The sequence below is a fragment of the Neopsephotus bourkii genome, unplaced genomic scaffold, assembly GCF_033783945.1.
Source record: "Neopsephotus bourkii isolate Nb327-2 ecotype Australia unplaced genomic scaffold, CSIRO-AGI_Nbou_v1 NB_1767, whole genome shotgun sequence".
NCBI classification, from domain to species: Eukaryota; Metazoa; Chordata; class Aves; order Psittaciformes; family Psittacidae; genus Neopsephotus; species Neopsephotus bourkii.
Window position 1 is genome coordinate 2,828,936 of NW_026902241.1, and position 19,662 is coordinate 2,848,597.

Consider the following 19,662-nt stretch of genomic DNA (forward strand, 5'->3'; position numbering starts at 1 on the left):
CCTCGTCTTATCATTGTGCACCTCCAAGGAAAGTCTAGCTTGATCTTCTCTGTGCCTTCCCAGTAGGCAGTCCACAACAACATCACTGCAATCAACTGCTCATTAAATTTGCTAGGATAAATATTTAATTTCAGAAGCATTTTGATGTTTATAAAATCACCTATATTAATCAGGTTAGTTTAAAGCTTACCATATGTGGAGCACTGATTGTTGCTTGGAAACCTGCAAAGCAAGAGAATGAAAGAACATGTTGACCATTGTTCAGACCAACACAATCTTTATTACCTTGACTACACAATGCAATGCTTTAATTGTCACTCTCATTCAGAGGACCACACACAAACCCCTGAACAGTTACACTGGTGCTCCAGAAGTGAGTTAAGGTACATTATCTCAAAGCTATGCCATGTCAACTGTGGACAGAAAAAAAACAAGGGTTCTGCCCTGGACCTCAGTTTGAATCTCCATTTCATCACTATATTGCCTTAGCTTGATCAAGCATGTTGAATTAAAAGAGTAATGAGCCCCAGAATAACGTAATGCCTTTTCCCCTTAGGCCCTATGTAAAAGCCTGAACTTGTCAGTTGAGTTTTATGTGGTGGGGACCATATTGTCTCCAACTTCTGGAGACAATAACCTGCCATCTATCTTGCAAACAGCACACATCTATGAGAACACATGGAAGAACACTCACCTATATTTTTCCTGTGAAGCACACATACAAATACATACTCAAAAGCTTATGCATCTTTAAAAATTCTTGAATTTTCCTATACAACTATTAAAATCCTAATATAATTCATGGTTCTCACCACTCACTATTAGGGCGGGGTGTCAAAAAAAAAAAAAAAGGAATATATTCACTTAATTCATTCTGCTGGCTTGGAAAGATAAAACTGGGATCTGGATGGGAAACAACAACTGTCTTATAAAGAGATTGTCCCATTTAAAGCCTATGTTCATTTTAAAACTTAAGTCTCATGTAAAGGCTTAAGGAACTCTGCATTGATCTCAAATGAATCATTTATGTAAAGAGAAACTGTTTCTGACATAAACTGGATACAAATGATTTTTAAGTAATTAAAAATTATCTGCACCATCACAAGTTCTGTGGTTTAAAAAAATACATATTTATACCTATTAATATTAACTATAAAATGTTTATCCTGATGTATACAGGCATGTTTTAAAAATAAAAAAAAACACAAACAACTTTGCTCCATAACAAACAGAAACTTAGTTAAAAGGTATTGAATAAAGAACTACAGAAGCTTCCAAATTTAAAATAGTATGTTCACATTCTTAACGCATATATGACAAAGGCAGTCACAGTAATGCAAATTGGAGCAATCTCAATCATTTTTACAAGATGCTCTTACCTATAGACTGTGGAGAATCCATATAAGGGTTGTATTTTGCGTAGTGGCAACGGTCTGTAGCCAGCATCACTTCAAATACCTTGTCTGATTTGATGATCCCATTTTCTATAAAATACAAATAAATAAATAAAACTGAAGGCATTGCCTCTCTACTGCAACGCAAGACCTTGTGAAATACATTAATAAATTCCTAATATTGTGAAAAATCATGCAACCTTCCTTACCCTCTCTAATACTCTAACCCTCATCATCACAGTATCACGGTATCACAGTATGTTAGAGATTGGAAGGGACCTCAAAAGATCATCTAGTCCAATCCCCCTGCCGGAGCAGGAACACTTACATAAGGTTACACAGGAATATGTCCAGGCGGGTTTTGAATGTCTCCAGAGAAGGAGACTCCACAATCTCCCTGGGCAGCCTGTTCCAGTGTTCTGTCACCCTCACTGAGAAGTTTCTTCTCAAGTTTAAGTGGAACCTCTTGTGTTCCAGTTTGTACCCATTGCCCCTTGTCCTATCATTGTTTGCCACTGAGAAGAGCCTGGCTCCATCCTCGTGACACTCCCCCTTTATATATTTATATACACTAATAAGGTCACCCCTCAATCTCCTCCAAACTATAGGGACCCAGCTCCCTCAGTCTTTCTTCATAAGGGAGATGCTCCACTCCCTTAATCATCTTAGTTGCCCTGCGCTGGACTCTCTCCAGCAGGTCCCTGTCCTTTTTAAACTGAGGGGCCCAGAACTGGACACAGTATTCCAGATGAGGTCTCACCAGGACAGAGTAGAGGGGAAGGAGGACCTCTCTCGACCTACTAACCACCCCTCTTCTAATACACCCCAGGATGCCATTGGCCTTCTTGGCCACAAGGGCACAGTGTCGGCTCATGGTCACTCTGTCAATCACCAGGACCCCCAGGTCCCTCTCCCCTACACTGCTCTCTAACAGGTCGTTCCCCAACCTATACCGGAACCCGGGGTTGTTCCTGCCCAGATGCAGGACTCTACACTTTCCCTTGTTATATTTCATCAAGTTATTCCCCACCCAACTCTCCAGCCTGTCCAGGTCTCTCTGGATGGCAGCACAGCCTTCTGGCGTGTCGGCCACCCCTCCCAGCTTAGTGTCATCAGCAAACTTGCTGATAGTACACTCAATTCCCTCATCTAAATCATTGATGAATATATTAAATAATATTGGTCCCAGTACCGACCCTTGAGGCACTCCACTAGATACAGGCCTCCAACTAGACTCCGCCCCATAGACTACAACTCTCTGGCTTCTCTCCTTCAGCCAGTTCACAGCCCACCTCACTACCCGATCATCCAGACCACACTTCCTCAATTTAGCCGCAAGGATGCTGTGGGAGACCGTGTCAAACGCTTTGCTGAAGTCGAGGTAGACCACATCCACCGCTCTGCCATCATCCATCCACCGTGTTATTTCCTCATAAAAGGCTATGAGATTGGTCAAGCATGACTTCCCCTTGGTGAAGCCATGTTGACTGCCCCTCATAACCCTCTTATCCTTGATATGCCTTAAGATGGCACCAAGGATAAGGTGTTCCATCACTTTCCCAGGAATGGAGGTGAGGCTGACTGGTCTATAGTTACCTGGGTCCTCCTTCTTGCCCTTTTTGAAGACGGGAGTGACATTTGCTTTCCTCCAGTCCTCAGGCACCTCTCCCGTTTCCCAAGACTTGGTATAGATGATGGAGAGCGGTCTAGCAATGATCTCAGCCAGTTCCCTCAGCACCCGTGGGTGCATCCCATCTGGACCCATGGATTTATGGATGTCCAGATTGCTCAACTGGTCTCTAACCCATTCCTCATCGACTAAGGCAAACTGTTCCGTTGATCTGTCTTCATCTGAGGTCTCAGCGGTACAGGGCTCTTCAGGACTGCCTCCGGCAGAGTAGACAGAGACAAAGAAGGCATTCAGTAACTCTGCCATCTCTGTATCTTCTGTCACCAGGGCACCCGTCCCGTTCATCAGCGGGCCTACATTGCCTCTGGTGTTAGTTTTATCTGCCATGTATTTGAAAAAGCTCTTTCTGCTGTCCTTGACCCTTCTCGCCAGCTTTAATTCCAAGGAGGCCTTAGTCATCCTAGCTGCTTTCCTACATCCTCTAGCAGCAGCCTTATATTCCTCCCAAGTGGCCAGCCCTTCCTTCCATGACCTGTAAACTCTTCTCTTCCACTTCAGCATACCCAGCAATTCCCTATTTAGCCACGCAGGTCTCCTGACCCTCTTCCTTGACTTCCTACGTGTCGGGATGCTCTGATCTTGAGCTCGGAAAAAGCAGTCCTTGAACGTCAACCAACTACCTTGGGCCCCTTTCCCTTCAAGCAGCCTAGCCCATGGGATTTCCCCTAGCAATTGCTTGAAGAGGCCAAAGTTTGCCCTGCTAGAGTCCAGGGTTGCAATTCTACTTGCTATTCTATTGGCCCTACCACACAAGATCCTGAATTCCACCACCTCGTGGTCGCTGCAACCAAGGCAGCCCTCAACCTTCACTGCTTCGACCAGACCCTCCTTGGTAGTGAGGATGAGATCCAGCAGTGCTCCTCTCCTGGTTGGCTCATCCACCATTTGCATGAGGAAGTTATCATCCATACACTGGAGGAACCTCCTGGACTGCGGCTGGGTTGCCGAGTAGTCCTTCCAGCAAATATCAGGGAAGTTAAAATCCCCCATGACGACCACGGCCTGTGACTGTGAGGCCGCTGTCAGCTGCCTGTAGAAGGCCTCATCAACTTCCTCACCCTGATCCGGTGGCCTGTAACAGACCCCCACAACAGTATCGCCCCTGCCATCCTGCCCCTGAATTCTCACCCACAGACTCTCAACTCGCTCATCATCTGTCCCCGGACCGAACTCAACGCATTGTAGCTGCTCTCGCACATAAAGAGCAACCCCACCACCCCGCCTGGCTGGCCTGTCTTTCCTGAAAAGGACATAGCCCTCCATGACTATATTCCAGTCATGTGAGCTGTCCCACCACGTCTCTGTAATTGCCACCAGGTCATAATCTCCTGACTTAACACAGGTTTCTAGCTCCTCCTGCTTATTTCCCATACTGCGCGCATTGGTGTACAGACATTTCAGGGAGCGAGCCGAGCACACCGATTTCACCCTAGGATTACAGGAGGCCTCCCAGTCTTCATCAATTCTGGAGCGCTGTCCCACTGAGGCAAGCCCAGCTACAACCCCATCCCCCTTCGAATCTAGTTTAAAGCTCTCCAAATGAGCCCTGTTAATTCCTGCCCCAGCATCCTTTTGCCTCTGTGCGATAAACCTTTCCCACATCCCATTGTCCAGACTGGTGCCCTATAAAACCAGCTGTTATCAAAGAATCCAAAGCCCTGCCTGCAGCACCAGCCTCGAAGCCAATCGTTTATGGACTGAATTTTCCAATTCAGTCCCACATCATCAACAGAAGATGGAAGGTTGAAGAGAAGATCACTTGAGCTCCAGAGTCTTTCACCATCCGCCCCAAGGCCCTGTAGTCTTTCTTCATCCCCCTCAGACTGCGGGAAGCAGCTTCCCCCTCACCCGTCTGGAAGACCAGCAGCAGGTAGTAGTCTGTCGGGTGCACCAGGTTGGGGAGCGCCCTGGTGATATCCCTGATCCGGGCTCCAGGCAGACTACACACTTCCCTATGATGAGGGTCAACTCTGCATATCGGGCCCTCTGTTCCTTTCAGAATGGAATCACCTACTACAATGACCCTTCTTTCTTTCTTATCAGAGGCAGTCTTGAGGTGTGAAGTCGACCGCTTTTTCCTATGTGGCCTTGTAGGTGGGCCTTGCACCACATCCTCACCTACCTCTCCTTCCAGATCCAGGGCCTCAAACCTATTACGGAGGGTCACCTGGCGAAGCGGGGCAGGAAGGGAGGAGGGCTGCCCACGACACCGAATCGGAACTCGCTTCCAACCCTCATCATCTTTTTGGTCCCCTACCTCTGGGCGACAGCTACATGACAGGGGCTGTCTCAGGCCATCCCCCTCTGTCTGAGAGGGCAGGGGGTCCATCCCCTTTTGGGGGGTATCTCCCTGGAGCCGTTCCAACTGGCCAGCCAGGGAGTCACTCCACCAGTCGATCTCCCTTTCACACTCCCTGATGCTCCTCAGCGTCTCAACCTCCTCCTTAAGTTTAGCCACCAAGCTAAGCATATCTTCTACCTGCTCACACCTCACACAGGTGGAATAATGCTGTCCTCCCTCCCCCGGCAGTAGCAGGCTCTGGCACTCCCTGCATCCAGAGACCTGAACAGCCACGGTTAGGGTCGGGGTCTCTCTCTGAGTTGCTACAGTCCTCTTACTGCTAGCTCTCTTTCTGGAGACGACCATATTGGTCAGCACAACGACCTACCTGTTCTTCCCTGGGCCTGGTGGGCAGCGACGTGTCCCTGCCCTCTCAAAGGCTCTTTCAAGTCAAGGGGCAGGGGGGTGGTAGCCGTCACCGTGGGAACGCCCCCCGCCACGTCAGCTGCTCTCTCGCAAGGGCTGCTTGGACATCGGTAATCAGGAAATGTCGGGAATCGCGGTGCCTCTCCGCTATCCCCTCTGATTTTCCTAATTTCGGTAGAACCTCAATATGGCTGTAGCGTGCCGGCTGCGGCTCTAGCTGGGCTAGCTCCAATCAGCTGACTGAATGCGAGTAGCGAGTTTCAGCCGAATTTAAATCTCCCGCGTCACCGTGGGAACGCCCCCCCTGCCACGTCAGCCGCTCTCTCGCAAGGGCTGCTGGGACTTCGGGAATCAGGAAACATCAGAGTTTAACCTGTTGTTCACAGCTCAAATATTGCTTAAGCCAGTGAACTTCAAACAAGACTGTCCCAGTGGTTAGAGATGCTCTCTGAAACAACAGAGACCATTTTCAAAGATTTATCTATCCCCTAGAAAAACTCGACTTCATGCACACCTACTGACATAAGTCAGTAAGAATCTGATACTACTCTATACACCAAACAAAATATACTTCAGGTTTCTAAGCAGCTATATGTGACTCATTATCAAAACATATACAAAAACAGGTTAGAAATGTGAAGATGCAGTATCATCGCTCAGTATTTTATTTTCAAGATCTTTTTTGAGTTAGCAGAAGAAAAAAAAAATCCTTTTATAAAAAAAACTCTTACAGAACCAGAATTCTTATCCTGGAGCAGACTGAAGCCAAAGAGTTTTTATATCAAAATACTTTGAATCTTTGTTCACTTTTCAAAATAAAATGTAAATATAGATGCGTGTAAATGACAGAAGCACTGTACAGTGCCGCCATTTTTCCTTCCTATTTTATTGAAGTTTTTAACTTTGATAATTCTTTTTTTAAAGTTCTGAAAAGACATTTATGAGTAACAAAAAACTTTAGAAAACAAATGGAAAAAATTAATCACTCGCATTAAAAAGTATAAAACTACAAATAACTGACATTTCAACAATGGATTGTTTCACTGAGCTACTTACTTTAAACAAGGAAGATTTTATTTGGAAAATTGTACTTTAAAGGGGGGGGGGAAATTGAGTACTTTATAACCTAACCCAAAACACATTAACAGAAAAATCAGATTAAGAAACTTTTGTAAGATTGTCCTAACTGAAGTTGCATCGATGTTTTAAAGTACTGTCACTAATGAAGCCACGCCAAGGCCTGGGCTTCCTTCTGCAGAGGCTTCCCTGAGTGTTTATGGTGTGATCCCAAATACCCGGAGCTGTCATGGGATTTTTTTTATTTTGGTTATCCTATATAGCATAAGCTTGACTTCAGAGAGCAAAATAACCCCTACAAATCATTATGCTTCTTAGTCTGAAGACAAAGTATCAACTGCATTAGGAATATACTACCAAATTATTAATAAAAAGAAAATTTCTGTTAAAAAAAAAAAAAATTCTTTTTCAAAATTATTTCTGTATCTGAGAAGTCCCAGAAAAAGCACACACTCCCCTCAAAGACCACACACATATCCTGTGCATTATACTGTATACTATAGTTCCAGCCAGAGGAAACTCCTCATTTCAGTGCAAGCTTTTTAATCTGAGACAGCAGTTGATTGCAGCAGTTTATAAGTTTACTTACTGATAAAAATTGTACCCCAAATTAAAACAAATCAATCCACTAACACTGGCACTACAATAGAAGATAGTAAGTAAAATAAAAGCTTTCCCCTGACCACTTGGAACGGGTAGTGTATCAGTTCTGTGAGCAAAGTAGAGAAACAAAACCAAACAAACAAAAAAAAAACAACTTACCATTAGATTCTCATGAGCTGCCACCAAGAAATAGTAGCTCCAAAATAAATGTACTTAAAAACCAATAAAAATAAATAGGGAGGAGCATAAGGAAAGCCAATGATAACAGGCATAAAGAGATCACTGTTCTGGTGGGTGAAAAGGAGGTCAAAAAGCAGCAGCTAAGAAGCACTCAGAAAAGATCTAAAAATCACAATTTATTCCTGGAGATTGTGTATTGCGTATGTAGATACCTACATTCTAGAAGCTACAGGTAGCCATCTGCTCTTTCCTTTTGTGTCTTCTGGAAACATGAAGAGAATATGAAAATCAAGCTTCCAGCTTGAAAGAGCAACTGCAGGGCCCTATTGTAAGGCTGAGAACCTCCTCTAGTTTCCAGGAAACCTTCTCTATACTACTGTGACTGCAGGCTTCTTCCAAACCTCTTCTTTCACACTACCCATTATCCACTTCCGTCTTTTGCAAAACTCCGTGCCTGCCACCTCACCTCTCTCATCTACTCCTTAGAATATAAGTAAATTCATCTCTCAGCACTCAAAAACTTTGTTTTCTCTATTCTATTACTTTACTCATATTTTACTCATTCTTCCCCCAACTTGTTCAATCAGAGCTCTGACAGAGATTGTCTGTGGTATCTGTGCAAAGCAAAGCATAAAACTTTGTTTCAGCCCACGTATAATTTCACCAAGTGTGATGCTTACACTGACAGATAAATTACAAAAAAAAAAAAAAAAAAACAAAACCAAACCAAAATCAAAACAACATGAAAACAGTAGGCACTATTATTCTAATTTTCTACAAATTCTGAGCATTTCAGCTGCTCTCATTCAGCACTCAGATTTACTGACTGTTGGACTATCTCTAACGAGTGTCATCTTTTCCATTCCAATAAATAAGAAGTTAAGCAAGTAACCCATGCTCAGAGTCCCCTGCAGAACCAATAGGAGAAGCTGGATCTCATGCCTCAGCCAGGTACTTCAATTATCAAATAAAACTCCCTCTTCATAAAAGAATACACCCTCTCAGCTATGAATGTGGAATTACAGGGCATCATATTATTCCCCATAGATTAAGTCTTGCTTTTCAAATTTGCTTATTATATAACAGAGACAACAACAAATTTTAGGTGGGAATTAAGAAATCAAACCTTAAACAGTAAAGTCAATATTGACTTTATAGTGATTTCTTCTGTGTTGATAACGAAAAGGATTTTTCTTAGTCTCATGGTTGAGTATACAGATAAACTGCAACTGCAGGTTACTGAACTCCAATGGAAGTCCTTTCTTTCCTCCAAGTCAGTCCCAAGATGACCAACTGCCAGGATCTTAATTCTGCCTGGAACAAATATCTATCAGATTCTGAAGTACAGAAAACAAGTATATGCCCTAAGAATCCAGTAAACAGTAGATTTATACTGCAAAGATGACTTTTCATGCCATACCTAGGTGCTGAAAAAAATACGACAATCGGCAGTAAATTATTTATTAACAAAATGTCAATGCAAAACTTTTTCTAAATCTTAAAAGGAAGCTATATATTGCAGGAAAGTAATTCACAACCAAATGTATGTAGGTTGATTATCCTTTCCAACAATAACTCTCCTTGAGGAGACTGGTGGGTTTTTTAAGATTCCAGTAATCAGTACTGCAAACAAATCAGATACTAAATTATTAAGTGTTTATACACAAAGGCTAATACACAAACACACCAGCTTACAGCTTAAAATCAAACATTAACTCTCCGATTTATTACAGTTATACCAGCAAAACTCCTAAGCTTCGAAGGGCTAAAGCTGAAAAGTAACCGTTACTTGAAGAGTGGAGCCCAGCCTGCAGAGTTCAAGAGTTACTCTGTGTAGAGGCTGAAGCAATGACAACTTGACATAATTGGAGCTTGTTTGAAAACTCACTCTGGTCTGCTTCTTTTCCACAAAAACCACCATGAAAACAGGAAAAAGAGCTCACAGAGCAGTCCTTGGATCTGAAGGTGGAAATATACCAGGGTTGAATGTAACCTGGGAAACTGGGCAGTGGGCTGTCAGAGAGCAAGGAAAAAAAGAGCTAAGGTCTGAAAAGCCACCATGGACTCCCAACAAGTAAACAACCTACCTTTTTCTTCAGGGCAAACACATTACTGAAGTGCTTATCTTTCAAAGAACTGCCTACATCACTGATGGTATCCTGACTGTTGATCAAACAAGTTTCCAACCAAACCATAAAATACAAGCACTTAACATTTACACCAACACTGGCTTCCAGATCAGAAGGAGGGTGTCTCATTGCCACATGATAAGATCCAGCACACAAGCTTACTATACAAACTATAAACAGCTACTCAAACACCTCCTGTTGCTGGCTTTACATAAACAACACTCATGCAGATTCCAAAACCATTTACTGTAGGACTATTTTAGCATCCATATAGCTATGTTTCTCCCCAGATTACTTTCTCCATAACCACTCGATAGAACTTTACTTACGAAAATGACTTTTGAGCAACAGTGGTATTTTAAAATCATACAGAGGTCTTCAAGCATGATGCAAAGCACAGAGCTCTATATTACTAAAGATTAAATCAAACAGATTAATATTACTCAAGTGACAAATCAGAGTTTTTAGATGTCTCCATCTGACCCACATAAAACAGCTAGCAACATTCAAGAGGAAAGTGGGCAGAACAAAACCACATCTTGATTTTTAAGCGACATGAAGTTAGCTGGTTTTAGGCAGCCAACTGACTGATGTCTTCAAGGTCTTTTTGTGTGGGGAGAGAAAAGAAAAAGATAAGAAAGGAAGCAATTCAGTTAATATAATTTTATTTAATGAGCACAGGAATATTTCACGGTAAGTCATGAAGACAAAAAAGCACGTTGAACAAGAAGTGACGGATCAGCATCCCAAAGTCCAATAAAGGACTCTTGCTCCAAAACATACAAAGTTCTTTGTGTTAAAGAAACTGGAAGTAGGTGTTTGCAAACAAGCGGGTTTTTTTAAACCACTGATACATACAAAACTTTTGTGCTTTGCTGCTAATTTCAGAGTATCTGCTTCAAACATTCAGCTGCACATCTGTCAGCACTATGATTCGGATCCACAATAATACATTTTTCAAACAGAACATTGCATACAGTTAACTGGAGGGAATTAGTTGAGTGTGTGTCATTCTGAGACACGACAGAAAGACTGAGGAAAGTAAGGGCCCATCAGAACTAATCTTAGGGTCCAGAAATTAAACACAAAGGTCAAATCCCATGAAAATCTCAACAAGTCAGAAATTAAAAATAAAATAAATAAAAATAGCATCTAAAACATGCAGAGGTAAAAATACATGGGAACAAACAACTAGGATTCAACACAACAAACAAGTGTGCAGCCTCAAGATTCAGTTACATACAAACCTACCCTCCAAAATTTCACTTCTGCTTTACAGGAGTACCCCTTCCCTATTTAATAATGATCACCTTCATAAACAGCTTGCTCATTTTGGTAGAACAGGTAAGAGCTCTAGATTAATTTTCATGGATTTGAAAGTCTGCAGATAACCAATTTAGACATATTTAATCACAGTTGTATTGCTCCCTCAGACTATAAGCCAACATTGCAAAATTGGCATTAACCATTTTCTTCTCTGGGGGTGGAGAAAACCATGCTAGCTCTTGGCTCACAGTACCCCAGTGCATATCTTTATCACAAAGGCCATCCACAACATACTCATCGCAACAGTTATGCTGATTTTGTCTAAATTTGTATCAGCAGCTGACTGAAAAACGTTTTGGGAGTACATGAAAGAAGAATGTGAATTTAAGGTTGGGTTCAGCATGCAAGAACACAGCACTGCACTTGCCAAGAAACACCTGTGTGCAGACGAGAGAAACTTCACCTCTGAGCACACCTTTATCCCTCTGATTTGAGAGGGCTGAACTACACCAATGAATTACATGGAGTGTCAAAACTGAGGAGTGCAATACAAAGTAGCAACAACCATCAGCAGTAACTAAAAACTGCTGCAGAGAGTAAGATAAACTTAGCTGGATAGGATGGACAGTCAAGGAGCTCCCTTCACAGTAAGGCTTGAGGCAAGACTTCTTTTATAGCTTTAGGAGTTCTTTAACGGCAGATGATGCACATCTTAAACCACTTTGCTGATCTGTTTTCAGAGAAGCCAATACTGTCAAGACCAGCAGTCAGACCACATGAAGAGCCTGTTTTTATGGAGGTGGTAACATTAGAACAGGTACCAGTATTATGCAAAAGCTGGGAAAGATCAAAGGATACAGGAAACATGAACCTGTCTCTTCAGACAAAATGACATAAAGCTGTCATACTAACAGAAAGAGGGAAAAATTTCTAAAGTTACATTTGTCTGACCATCTCTTCCAGATTTTGACAGTACAAGCATTTAAAACTATTTTGTGCTCAACTCCAGTGTTGCAGTATTCAGGTTCTTAACTCTTAAAACATAACTCGCAAGTTAACCAGTCCAGGAAAGACATCATTCCAAAAGTTTACGGGTCCCAAGCTCTGAGTTTACTCTGGTTTTGCCAAAATTTCGGAATTTAAAACAAAATTAAAAACACTAATAAAAACAACCTCACCTTGTAACAGCATTAAGAAAATATTTTACTTGAAAACGTGCTATCATAACGCTAACAAACATGACTTTGATTACATGCACACAAATGATCATGCAAAAGAACACAAACCGTATGCATTTCTTTCCAAGTTTACTAACAGCTTTTAGTGAGCTTTTGATACTATATCAGGATGAAAGAAACAGTAGCATTAAAAGAAAAGCTTAAAGTTATACTGAAGCTAAAATATACAAGATTCCATCTTTTCAACATGGCCACAAGCAATGGTAGTCATCTATATGGGGCAGATTTGCAAAATTATTTCCATTTTACTAAGGATTATTAGGCAGCTTCAGACTACGAGAAAGAAAACATTATGCCATTAAATCCAGAGACAATTAAAAAAAATAAATCTTTAATCAAGCAAAAGAACTAATCTTTAAATTAAAATGACTGATCATGAAATGTTGGGATAGAAAGAAGCCGCCAAAAACATGCTTTTTCCCCCCCCCCCGAATGACTGAGGACTTCGACTTCATTGCATTGAATTTTGGGGTTGCTGTGAGAAAGAATGGGTATGGTTTTAACACTACATTGACAACTTGTCTAACATCAAGGGGAAAAAATATGCCAACAAAGAGCCAGTTAACAACACAATCTCAATTTACATACATCTAAAATAAGATCAATGGTTTTGAAGTTAACATTTTTTATTTTCTGGCATATTAAGTTGTCTTAAAAAGATCACGCATCATTCTTCAGTCACTTGTTTCGAAGTATGCACTGAAAAACATGCAGCATTCCATGGCCTGCTTGGTTACTTTGTCCCTTTTAAGACATGGAAGCAAGCAAAAGGCTTGTAAAGAATACCTGCCTAAATCTGCAAGCAAATACACAAAAAGCACTTACCACTGCTCTAAAACAATGACTGTTACAGTGAAATGAGCAATGAACGTATCTTTATATAGTTTCACTAACTCGGAGAACTGTATTGCCACTAAATAGAAGCGCTGGTAACAGTCAATAACAACTTATAACGAAGAAAAATCTTCAGTGCTATTTTCAAGGAAAAGAATATGTAGCCTACCAGTTTTCTACTGACATTTAATGTGGAAGCAAAACCAGTTTAAGACGTTCCCATTCCCCCCAGTCACTTATACCTGTAACAACATTCACTGCTTCTCTAACCACAATAGCACAACGGGTTACAGACATTGAGGAGTATAAACCCCAGTTTCACAAGAGGAGTAATGAGAAAGTGACCCAGTCTTACAAAACTGCCTCCCTCACAAACAGTTCTGTAAGAACAGTGAAGAAAAGACTCCTGGTGCAAGGGCAGGAGCAAGAACCTCTCAATCCAGGCTTTGCTGCAGAACACATACTGTGTCACTACAACCTATGTTATTTCCCTTATTTTAACTTATGCAAATCACACGCAAAATTACAAATTCAGTTACTAAGTTACGAAATAAACACTTGGACAACTTCATCTGCGTTGCATTCTTACTTCTAGCATAAAAATGCCAGAAATGCTATGCTACTTATCTGGTTTTAGAGGAAAAGAGAGGTTAAAGACATTGAGGGATCTTCTACTACTCAGAAGGAATTCTCCAGAACATTTTAATCTTTCTGCAACCAATGATTTTTAAGTTTGTTTAAAAAGTATCTGAAAGAATAACACTTTCTTCAAAAGTTGCTCCCAACTTTAGCAACAAGGTATAACCTTACCTGGAGAACTCAAGTTACCATCTTAATGCTCCAACTGCTCTGCACTGATAAAACCCTATGCCTCAGCAGAGCTCCACTGAGATCAACAACACAATCCTGCTGCAAGATCAAACGGCTCTCTGCCTCCAAACCATTTTCTTTCCAATCTTCTCTTTAACATCCGTCAAAATATTTGGCATACATATGCAAAACGGTGGGGGGGAGGGGGGAGGGGAAATTACAGACTGTAACTTTGCAGGCAACTACAATCACTGCATATTTTGAGACCACAATATTAAACATGCTAGTTTAATCTCCTGTTGTTGGTTACTGGTAATGGTTTTTAGCTTTTTCATTATTATTATTTACAAAGCCCTAAACAGTTTCCATGTGTTGAAAAACACTGTCATTGTTCTCTTCAACAAATAATTGGTTTTGCCCTCAGGTTCTCAGAGCCATTGACAATTCTGGCAATAACAACTTTTTGGATGTATTTTGGAGCTTGACATTCATTTTTAAGTCAGAATTTTTTTCCCTGCTGTGTAAGGAAATAGAATTTCACTGAAACAATATTTCTAGACCTTACAGTTGCAAAATGAAAGAAAGAAACAAAAAAAAAAAAAAAAAAAAGCACCGTAACTCTTGTAATTAGAGAAGTTATTATTTATTTGTTAGCTTTTACAGTGAAACTGAAAGTCATTTCAGCATTTATTGCTCCACTGGATGGAAGTGTTCTCAGAAGAGCAGAAAAAGAAATTACTGGAAAATACAAGATTATCTCACAGAAGCAGACTAGAGAAAGCAACGAGGACCATTCTCCTCTGTCTCCAAAATAACGAAGAGGCCAAACAGGTGAATCTGTCTGTGGTCTTGCAGTATTACTAAAATAGGAGATAACTGTATAATAGAGGCTCCAAATCTACAACCTTTCATGTTTAGGGCACAGACTTGAAGAGAGGAAAAGGAAGACCAGGAATAAAGACACTACGAGTGTATCTAATACAGATTACTCCGAGGCGAACATGAAAAATGCTAAACTCCGAATAGAGAAGGTGTTATCACCCTGTCCTCTCAGCCTGGATCACGGCTGGAGACCCAGCGGACTCCAGGATGCACTGAAGAACACCAGTGAAGAGCAGCATCCGCCCAACACCCTCCACGTTCAGCACGGGGACAGCACAAACCTTCGGGAAGGACAAGGAACGCCAAGTACCGGGCAGCCGCCGTAAAGTTCGGCGGCAGCAAGAGCGTGTAATATCAACAGCTCCTCTCTCCTATCCCACCCCTCCGAAAAGGGCAGCGCGGGGCTGGGGCCGAAGGCGAGAACTTGAACCCGAGTGGACTACTGCTGCCGTTGCCACACGCCCCTTCCACCCAACAAAAACAACCCTGGCCTCCCCTGCGCGCTTCCCAGCGCCGGACAGCTCTCACTGCGTTTAGCGGGGCCCGGAAAAACCGACGGACGGTGTACGCGCTCCTGCCGCCACCACCGCTCCCCTGCCCGCCCGGCGAGAGGCCCCAGGGCACCGTTCCCGCCACCCGGCGGCCGTGCTGAGCCGGCACAGGCGGCCGGAGCGAAGCCAGAGGGACGCTGAGCCCACTGCGTGTGGAGGATCACGGGCCCTCCAGAGCTGCCGCCGCGGCCCCGCCTGAGCTTGCACAAGAACGTTACGGGCAGACGGGGTCGAGGCGGCGGGAACGGGGCCGCAGCGGGGGGAGGAGGCGGAGGGCTGACAGCAGCCACGGCCGCCGCGTAGCGCTTCCCCTTCGGGACCGCCATCGACGCCACCGCTGCCGCCGCATCTCCTCCCGCAACAACAGCCCGGGCCCGCCCTGCACCAGCGGCCACCGCCCTCCGCCCGGCTGCGGACACCCAGACACACACCCCCCGCCCGGGCGCCGCCTTCGCCTCCTCCCCCCGCCGGCGCTGCTCCTTGACAGTTGGCGGCTGGGCGGGCGCCGCGGGAACGCCAAGTGTGCGCGGCCGAGCGGCCGGTAACGGTCACCCTGCGGCTGAGGCGAGCAGCGGGGCCGCCAGCCCGGGACTCACTGCGGAGATTGTGGATGAGCTCGGAGTGGCTGGCGCCTCCCGACTTCCAGGCCATCGCTAGACACGCTCTGCGGAGCAGGTACAGAGCCGCCTTCAGCACCGCGACTGCGCACAGCAGCTTCCCCAGGAAGGACACAACCTCCAGCGCCGACACAGGCACCGCCTCCTCGCCGCCGCCGCCGCCTCCTCCCCCTCCCGCCGCCGCCGCTGCCGCCGCGCGCTCGCTGAGGGGAGGGGCCACGCGCCCACCGCCCCGCGCGCCCGACATTCTCCGGCCGCCGCCGTTGCCGTGCCAGCCCCTGCCGGCCCCCGCGCATGCGCGCCCACTGCCCCCGGGAGCGCGCGTGGGGAGATCCCCGCGCGCCGGTCCCTTCAGCCGCGACGGTGCCTGGGGGCTACCAGCAGGCGTGGGGAAACCGGCCTGGCCTACCCCCTTCCCCCCCCCGCGGTGCCACCGGGGGCACCCGGTAACGCACGAACGCTCCTGGCTGCCTCAGCACGTCGTGACCACTCGCGGGGGAAGGCGGGGCGCACGGGCCGCTTAATCCCTGGTGCCGGTAGCGCCCTCCAGCCCGGGCCCGGAGTCCTCCCGTCCCCACAGCTGCCATCTGCGGCGCCTGTCGCGGTGGCAGGGCGCAGGTCTGGTTGCAGCGGCCGTGGGTCCTGTGCCTGCCACAGAAGCGGCATGGCCACGGGGCGAGACGGGTCTGCGAACTCAGGAGCTGTGTAATGAATGAGCTAGCGAAAAGCACGTCAGTTCTCTCACTTCCCCGGCTTTGGCCGCTCCCATGAAGCGAGCTGGCACATGCCCCATCCCGAAGAAAGGGAGCGGTGAACCAGAGGTACCGACGCCGCTCGCGCCCCTCCACCCTTGCGACAGAGCCAATTATCGCCGTCCCGCGGAGCGGTGCTGTGCATGGGGCTCGCCGATTGGTCGCGACCAGCCCGCGCGGGCCAGGCCTACGTGTTGTAGGCTGCCATTGGTCAGCTGCCGCGCCCGACCCCGGCGGCGGGAGACTATCAGCGGCGGGCTGCCGGGGCATGTGGGGTATTCACGTGGAAAACGACACAGAAAATGGGGAAGGGAAGCGGGTTACGGGCGTTGGCACCTGCGTCTGTAACTAAACGCTGCCAGGTGATCTACAGCAGCATCGTCTGGCGCGCCGCTGTGGTAGGATGAGGTTAGAAATTGAAGTGCCTTTTAAGAGGTGTCTAGATTGCAAAATCAGTAACTCAAGAAGACATGCCAAAGCACTGCTTCTGCTGTGGCCTTTACTCTGTCCCAGCACAGGCACATGACGAAGTCGTAGCCGCAAGGGAAAAACAGCACTGTTGGTTTATCCCATTGTAATGCAGAAACCCACAGAATTAACTTCCACAGTCATGAGGTATTCCTGGGTACTCCTGACCTCCTTCATCATTAGTTTTACCAGCTATATTCATTTGCCACCTGTTATTTATATGTTTCTACTGGTTTTAAGGGAAAGCAAATTCCAACAGCAAACAGCTTTGGGGAGCCTGCTGCTGCCAGTGATGTGACTTTTGCCTTTGTGCCCCTTCTGGTCTCTGAACAAGCTGCCACAGGCCCAGGACTGCAATTGTACAGTATTTCTTCTCTTACCCGGGGGCAACAGCACAGGTATGTCATTTACATGGTATCAGACAGCACTGGTTTCAGTTCTTTGCTTTTGAAAAGTGAGAATAGTGATACATAACTATGAATAGGTAGGCCCTATCAATAGTGCATTGTATAAACATTAGAGAAAATAAGGTATCATCCAGCAGATATTTCAAATGTTATATTGTTTCCTAAAAGCATTCCTGATAACAAGGACACATAGCCCTAACATTGTGGGAGACACAGGTATCGTCTTGGGTGCAAGAACCCACCCTAGGAGGGATGAGCCTGTTCCAGCTTCACATAACACATATTCCCCATCCCATCACTGCTGGTTCACATGAAGGTGGGAATCTGATTTTCTGGCTATCAGTTAGTCCAGGGCAAATCTGGCAGTTGCCCAATGCGTACACCAATCCTACCACATACACCATGGTCCCACCTATAGACTTCCAAGACCTTTCCCATATGGTTCTTTTACTCCTGGAGGGATATCCACTGCTTTATTCGGTATTCTTCATCTAACTTCTCCTAAGCATGGCTTGGCAGATGCTTTACAGTCTGTGAGGGAATCCCAGCCTGCCCCAGAATATAAAAGATCTCCCTGTGCATCCAGTGGGCTGGAAGAGAAAGAAGGCATGGAGTTACAGGAATTCCTGAAGGGCAGCAAGTATAGAGAACAGACAGACATTGTAAAAGTACACACACAAAAATACTGCATTGTTTTAAATGCAAAAACCATCTTCTGTTGTCAGATGCAAGCAACTGCATTGCTCTCACATAGAGAGGTTGTTGGCAAGAAACTAGCTGGCCCATGTTTAAAAGCATTCCAGGGATACTTACCCCCTCGGGAGACCAGAAACACAAGAGAAACCATTTATATACAAACTGACGCTGCTTACCCATACAAGCTCGAATTAGGGTTAAGCTTGTCACAGGCCACAGGGAGAGCCACCTTTATCTCCTAAGCACACAGACCTGCTCAGGTGCTTTTGGACTGACTGTACCTGTTGGCCATCTCTTGGCTACGTTCTCAGCATGACTATTCAGAGAACGACAACAACATAACTGAGCCTTCCCAAGCAATTTCTGGGGTGTCTTGGATGGATACCAGGCATGTGTGGAGGAAACAGCATTTAGCTTGGCAGGTTTCCATGAGCTTTAAGGCAAACCAAGTTGTCTCAAAGAGCCCTGAGAAACCAACATGTATCAATAGCAGCAGGATTCACCCATGTGTGCAGTCAACAAATGTGGGGGTCCTTAGCTCTTTCTGCTCTATAATCCTAGGCCATGAGTGCACTTTTTAATCTTATTAAGAGCATATCCATTAAGATAAAACTAAAAGGAACACAGGGATTCCATACTAGAGTAAAAGACAAGCAGAAATAAAAAAAACAAAAACAAACCAACCAACCTGTTTTCTGGCCATCAGCATTCACATGGAACCCCTCCATCTGTTCTGACACTCAGCATTCCTGTTATCCTCTTCCCCTCACTTGTCCAAACCAGTGTAAACACCTTGCTCCCTGGATGCTCACTGTCAGTTCCAGGCACCTCCAACTTCCACAGGTACACCATTTCCAGGGAGCTGGTTCATGGATAACCCCGTTAGGGAAGAGCCATGGAAATGCCAGCAGCCAGTGTGAGCTGTCACTTGATTGTTCTGACGTGGAGATCCCACTAATTGTAAGCACATCGGATCTCTCTCCTTTTCTGCAAATTCACCCACATCTCAATCCCTTAGCAGTACTTACATACATTTATATAAAAACCCCTCCATGCTACTATTTCTGTTTCATCCCTTCCCTCCCACCTCATGAACCCATTATATTTTTCAAATTCTTTGAATTTAAAGCATATGAAAAGTTGATCATCACTGTCTGATCCCATCTGCTTCTGCATATACATACCACAAGCAGAAATTTCCTTGTAAAATGAAATGTTCCTGCTGAACATTTCCGCAGTTCTGTCCCAAACCCCACACTAATTGGCTTCTACACGTACATTCCTCTCCCTGCTTCCATTCTGTTTCTAACTTCATCACTCTCCTTCATTTCATCTTTTCCTGTAAACTCCAGCCAGTTTGG

At 44.9% G+C, this 19,662-nt stretch overlaps 1 protein-coding gene across 2 annotated transcripts in view; it reads right to left on the reverse strand.

Moving 5' to 3' along the window:
- Window positions 1-16,240, reverse strand: part of PCMT1 (protein-L-isoaspartate (D-aspartate) O-methyltransferase) — a 35,800-nt gene extending 19,560 nt beyond the window's left edge. For both annotated transcript variants that reach the window (XM_061378493.1, XM_061378494.1), the window contains exons 1-3: window positions 15,958-16,240; window positions 1,380-1,484; window positions 191-222 (exon numbers count right to left, since the gene is read on the reverse strand). In XM_061378493.1, the coding sequence (XP_061234477.1) occupies window positions 191-222; window positions 1,380-1,484; window positions 15,958-16,225 (405 nt within the window). In that variant the 5' untranslated portion in view covers window positions 16,226-16,240. The remainder of the gene's footprint in view (window positions 1-190; window positions 223-1,379; window positions 1,485-15,957) is intronic.
- Between the last annotated feature and the right edge of the window lie 3,422 nt (window positions 16,241-19,662).